General features: G+C 39.2%; 1 protein-coding gene across 2 annotated transcripts in view; it reads right to left on the bottom strand.

Moving 5' to 3' along the window:
* Window positions 1-6000, bottom strand: part of sema3b (sema domain, immunoglobulin domain (Ig), short basic domain, secreted, (semaphorin) 3B) — a 34746-nt gene that overhangs the window by 6840 nt on the left and 21906 nt on the right. For both annotated transcript variants that reach the window (XM_088011300.1, XM_088011301.1), the window contains 9 exons: window positions 5850-5992; window positions 5637-5751; window positions 4171-4240; window positions 3872-4016; window positions 2683-2902; window positions 2505-2596; window positions 1626-1667; window positions 1163-1320; window positions 986-1041 (listed from right to left, as the gene is read on the bottom strand). In XM_088011300.1, the coding sequence (XP_087867426.1) occupies window positions 986-1041; window positions 1163-1320; window positions 1626-1667; window positions 2505-2596; window positions 2683-2902; window positions 3872-4016; window positions 4171-4240; window positions 5637-5751; window positions 5850-5992 (1041 nt within the window). The remainder of the gene's footprint in view (window positions 1-985; window positions 1042-1162; window positions 1321-1625; window positions 1668-2504; window positions 2597-2682; window positions 2903-3871; window positions 4017-4170; window positions 4241-5636; window positions 5752-5849; window positions 5993-6000) is intronic.

The following is a 6000-nucleotide window of genomic DNA, read 5'->3' as shown; positions in this document are numbered from 1 at the left end:
GCTACCGATGTTGGTGTCTATTTTCAGCTATGTACACTCATTTTGCCCCCAAAAAAGTAGATGCCCTCCCCCCCGTCACACGCATCGTTTCAACCAGACAGCCATTTGTAATCCATAGGGGGGCGCAGAAAATGTTTGGAAACCACTGGGGGGGGGGGGGGGTGCAGAAGAAAAAGTTTGCGAACCACTGGTTTACATGATGAACTATGAATGTGAATTACGCAACTTTGACCTGACCAAACCCAACACAGATCTAGTTTAACGTAAACTGGTGCAAGATTGGTCACCAGATTGCCCATCAGCGTTCACTTCCTAAAGCATTGAAGAAGCTCACACCAATTTTAAAGTACCTATGAAGCAGATTTTTGTTAGTGTGACAGAGAAAAAAACACTGTGACAAAGTGACCAAATGTACAAATTAACTTTAATCACACAAATAGCACAACTGACTAACTATTACCAGTTGTGCAAAGACTGGTTTGTGATTCAGAGCCTCCTGTCAGAATTGAAGGTCTATTTTTGTTTTCAATAAACCCTGTATTGTATTTGATAAACTGTGATTCAAAATATCTTGACTTATCACACCTGAACTTGGCAACTCAGGACTGAAAAAGATTCTTTATAAAACAAAGAATAGAGATTTCTAAAAGCTTTACTCCTAAAACAGAAAAAAGAGGCAGCTTAATGCACTTTAGTCATCAGGATTAGACAAGCAAAGCACAATATATGGACTTAAATGGGGAAGGAGATATTCTGCAGAGCCTTGAAAATACTTTTGGTGGTTAATGAAACCATAACTCTATTCATGGAAACAAAAAGAAAAAAGGCGATTAATAGTTTTCCTGGAAATATTGTAAAAAATCTGGTCTCTTCTTGTTCTCTTGAACCCATTATTCTACATCCTCATAAGCTGACTGTATCATTACACTTCTACTAATAAAATTTAACTGGGCTGCATTTTACAGTACGAGTGTTGTAAATTTACCTCCTGAGCAAAGGGTGTTGGGGTCCCCGTTCCTTACATCCTGTCGACGGAAACGTCTAAATGGAATATATAAAAACAAAAACTGGTTATAGTCATTTCCACTTTCTGTCAAGACTTCCATTTCTTTACAGCTACCTCTCCATATGGTACGTATGCCGTAGACATTTTGTCACAGACCTCTTTGTATTCGGTAGGTAACGAGTACAGGACGTTCCGTCCCAAGCGCAGTATGGATCTCGGGCCAGGCAGCACTCGGCGCATGCCTTCCCATAAACACTGCACCGGTGAAGAGGGACTTGGGCGATTCCCGTGTCCGAGCCGACGTACAGCTGTTGCTGTGAAAACAGGCAGGGGCGAGATGGAAACGTTTGACAAAAAGGCCTAAAGAATGTCCATTTATCAGAATAGAAAACAGCTGGAGTTATCTGTCATAAATCAAATCGTTTATATCTCTGTAACCGTGACGACTGTGGTAATTTATGACGCCTTCAGGTGATTTGAAGTGAACTTTCTGTAACCATTCCGATTTAGTGTTGTCACTAATCACCTTCTTTTACTGTTTGTTTTTTCAACACATGGCCTCGAGGGTGGTCATGTTGTTAGCATGTTTCTGAACAGGAGAGAGTCAAAGTAAACTTACCCGTTTGGAAGAGATCTGCATGTTAATAACAGATGAGGCATCCTGAAGAAAAGAATGGATTAAAAGAAATATTAGTACCCTTAAAATAGAAATAAGCCCTTCGTTTGTAGCAGTTAAAGACACACAAACATTTTTAGAAAGCAGTATTTCAAAAACTGCTCTGTAGAAACAAGAAATGTTATTATCATATAAGACGACTGTAAAAAAACGTGAACATTCTTACGTTTTGCTTTAAGCTTCTCTCTACTTTAAAGCACAGATATCAATCAGCGTTAGAACCATTAAAAGCAAAGTTTTTTTCACATTTTTACACATTCACTGCCCAGCTTGTAAATGTAAAGCAGTCTTGGAAAACAGTTGTTGGTTGAAAGGGATAAGAATAATATCTAACTGAATGATCCAAGTATTGTTACTGTTTTGTCAATGATTTTTTTTACTATTTCAACACTATTGCTAATATAAAATATTCTTTTAAATTGCTGGGTAGGGTGCCCGTCTGTTAGATCTCCAAGCTACTATCTCTTAAATGACCATTCTCCTGATTTCCTCCTCCACACTGTATAAACAAGATCATAAATTGATTTGTTGTATTTTAAATCAAATTTTCAGTTATTTTTTTACTTTAAGCAGCCTTTTTGATTGTCTTGACTTTGTTTTTCATCATATTTAATGTCTGTCTGAAGACAATTGAAAGTAAGTTGGGAAATGTGCCTTTCTGGTCACTTAAAAACAGTGGCTGCATTGTTTTCCTATAAATTGCTGCTGAACTGTTTCTGATATTTCATCTAATAAAAAATTAGACAGGTTAGGCAAAATCATAAAATGTGGTATTTATTTCTACTGTCTTGTACAACACATTGAAGTTAATTTAATTCTTACTTTGAAGACCTCCAGCTCTTCCAGTAAAAGTTCTTCCATGTTGTTCCAGCTCTCCTTGGGGACACTGATCACCTTTAGGACTGTCCCTTTGTCTGGAATGCCACATGCTCATTATCTCCCCATCATTTTCATTTCACTAAAGAGAAAACGCAAAGTGAAGGAGAAACCGCTCACGAACCTGTTCCGATGAACATGACATCATACTGCCCATCAGCAGCATTGACTCTGTCCACGGCGATCTGTGTGAAGCTGTACTCCACGTTGGTCCTAACAAACACAGGCCGTCGATTCATGGGGTACACCGGGTTGTACATCAGGGGGTGGTGACGGGCAAACTGGATCACATCATCTGGGAAACCTTTTGTGGATTCAAAACTCCCAAATGTCTTACTGGGACACTAACGGAAGGAAAGGAGAAACACATTTTGTAGTTTCCAGAACTTGCTAAAACATGAAAATGAAACTGCTATGACTGAACTCATCCGTTCCATTCAAAAAAATATTTTTGCCTTTGGTTTTATACAAGTGGAATAAAACATCTGACTCATCAGTGTTTCAGCTGGTTAAGAATGCACCAAGCCCCAGTTGTGCGGCCGCATTGAGGTCATTATGGTGTGAGGGCTGTCAGGGACTTGGAGGAGATTTACTCCAGGTCAGAGTCCAGTTTCTCTCTTTAATTAAAATTCCAGCTCTGGATTTTCTGAATACTTAGGAGCACTTTAGCACCTTGAGACATCTTAGCTTAAAGCTAGCTTATTTCTTCTTATATGAAGAAATCTGACTCATTTACTTTGGTCCAGCCTGACCGTAAGCCTTGCAAGCCTGTGGGATCTGTATCTGAAATCCAAATCAGTAAAAATGCAGTTTTACATTATTTCTGTTGCATTATTAAAGTATAACTTGCCTGCTAACTATGCAGTATGTCTGGAGCTGTTGTGGCCTTATAAAATGAAGTTCAGCATGAACAAATCCTGCTGACTGAAGGCTTCTGTGGTTGGTGGAGTGTCAAACCCTCATTGATTGGGACAACTGTGGAAATGTTTTGCACGGAAAACTGGTTTTTAGCACCATACTGGGTTCTCTGAAAGTACTGCCATTAAACTGTTTTATTAACATTATTTCTGTCACTGGCATTACATGTTTTTTTTTTTTTTTTTTGGCCAGAGTCAACCCTGATTTGATTAAAAGTAAAAAAACATGAAGAAATAAATTTAAAATGTAATTTAAAAAGATGCAACATAAGGATGGAGGTGTGCTAAATTTTAAGGAATAACCTTCTTAAGAAAATTGGCTTTAATTATTTTAATAACCTGCTACGATTGGACGTTATTACAGTCTGTCTGCTGTTTTGTCAGTTATTAACATACCATTCCTGGGCGGGGATAGGGCACTTTTCCCTGGAAAGGGACCCATTGGTAGTTAGGCCCTTCTTTGTGTGCAAAGGGCCCCAGGAAGGCCCTCCGGATGTCATTCATGGAGTAAAGACACACAGCTGAGCCTTTAAACACACTGCTGCTGGGGGAACAAGAGGAGCAGGGTTAGATACAACAAACACATGCATGACATGTATGCACTTTGCTTCCTCGCCGTTCACTTTCCCTAATGCACACCCTCACACACTCACTCCTGCGCATAAACAAACATGCACATGTGACTCGACTCTGACCTGGAAGTAGAGAAGACAGTATAGACCAGAGGGTTCTTTTTGTCCCTCGTCTGCAGCAAGAACACGTCCCCTGAGGACAGACACACACAGACAGCCGGGTCAGGTGGCGGTAGCCCAGAGGTCAAAGGTTGGGGAAAAGATAAACAAAGCCCTATGGACATGTCTAACCACTTTAAAGGGACATTTCGCTGATTAGTGGGGGTCATGACATGAAACAGAATCCACCGCAGCTTAATGCGGATGTCAGGAAACTCAGTCTTGCTTCTTGAACAAAGAAGTCTTAAAATGTTACGATTTTATAGAAATAAAAAAAGTTTACAAACTAATGAAGTAATGTTTTTTTTAAACAGATAACTCCTATAGTTTACCAACACAGTTTCACACACAGATTCTCTCTGCTTTTGGCCTCAGGTGCAGTCCCAAGCTCATCATCTAGATAAGAGACTCATCGTTCACATGGAGAAATGTGAATGGCAGGTGCAGCCCGAGGCGGGGTTAGGGTTTGGACAAAGTCTTCCACTTAATTAACCTTTCCTTCCGTCATGAGATGAGCACAAAGGGAGGTCATATTGTGGCCCGCAGAGAGTTTCAGACACTTTATCAGTCACATCTTAAAAACTCCTGCCGCAGCTGGAAAAACCACATGACAACAGATCTGAGAAAAACATTACATGACAAAAAGTCTTTTGGAGAAGGAAGTTTGGAGAATTATCGTATAACAATTGATGAATTTAAAGCATATTTATTGATGTATTACATATTATTTGGTTAAAATGTAATAAAACTTAATTCATAATGTTTTTTTTATTATAATTCTTCACATTAAAAGTAGAGATGCTGGTTCAGACAGTTGTTATCGTTTTGATTTCTTTCAATGATTGGAAATGGAGGGACATAAATATCGTAAGACATACAAGAATCATCAATCCTGCTGTAAATCTGTAAAGCACTTTAAATTCTGCCGTTTTACTTTAATCTCTACTTTAATATGGATCCCTTAAGGTTAAACGCTGTAAATGCTTTTAAATCCTGGTGAATTTATCACGTTTTCCTAACATCTTCTCCGTTTACACCACCAGAATGTGTTTCTGGGTAGAGATCCAGAGGAAAGGGTCAGAAAATCTTCCAACTTTTTTCCCCCCCCGTTTAGCTTTTCTTGAAGCCATATAAATAATCTTTTCCTTGAATTGTACAGCAGATATTGTCAGAAATGGAAACAGGAAGTATACATATCATTCCAAAGATCTCATATGACTGAAAATCACTACAACAAAAGTTGAGGCACAGAAACCAGGTCAACCTTCTTCATGATTAAATTAACAGACTACAAATTTCATTTAAGTTTCCTGGAGAACCCGAACTTCACATATTTTTTTGTATGTTATATGATACTAAACCTAGAAATGTCCTTAAATTTGTAGTTTCATTGGAGTACTTCTGCTCCAGTGTGTGCCCTGTACACTTACGCAGCTCGTCAAAGTATGTGTCACTGCCATCAGCTCCTGGTACTGAGCAGATCAGACGGGTCTTGAGGAATGTTGTCCATTTGTTCACCAGGCTTCTCTGTCCACCCATGTCATTCTGACAAAACAAAACTCAATTATAATCTGATTTTGCATAAACACAGTTTTTAATCCCAATTTTCCACATTGTTGGATGTTGATTAAGTGACCTCTCACCCTGCATAACTGTCCAATGCGCGAGTAAGTGGACTTTCCCAAACCTTGAGCTTCAACCGCCGTCTCCCGGAAGAAGAAAAATATCTTGTCGTCGTCTGGATTTTCACTCTCAGGGACCCAAAAGGAGCCGACAAACTTTGGTTCTGGTTGG

Source organism: Poecilia mexicana, unplaced genomic scaffold (genome assembly GCF_051168715.1).
Source record: "Poecilia mexicana isolate PSO_F unplaced genomic scaffold, ASM5116871v1 scaffold_12, whole genome shotgun sequence".
Classification (NCBI taxonomy): Eukaryota; Metazoa; Chordata; class Actinopteri; order Cyprinodontiformes; family Poeciliidae; genus Poecilia; species Poecilia mexicana.
This window is presented reverse-complemented; position numbering and strand designations above follow the sequence as displayed.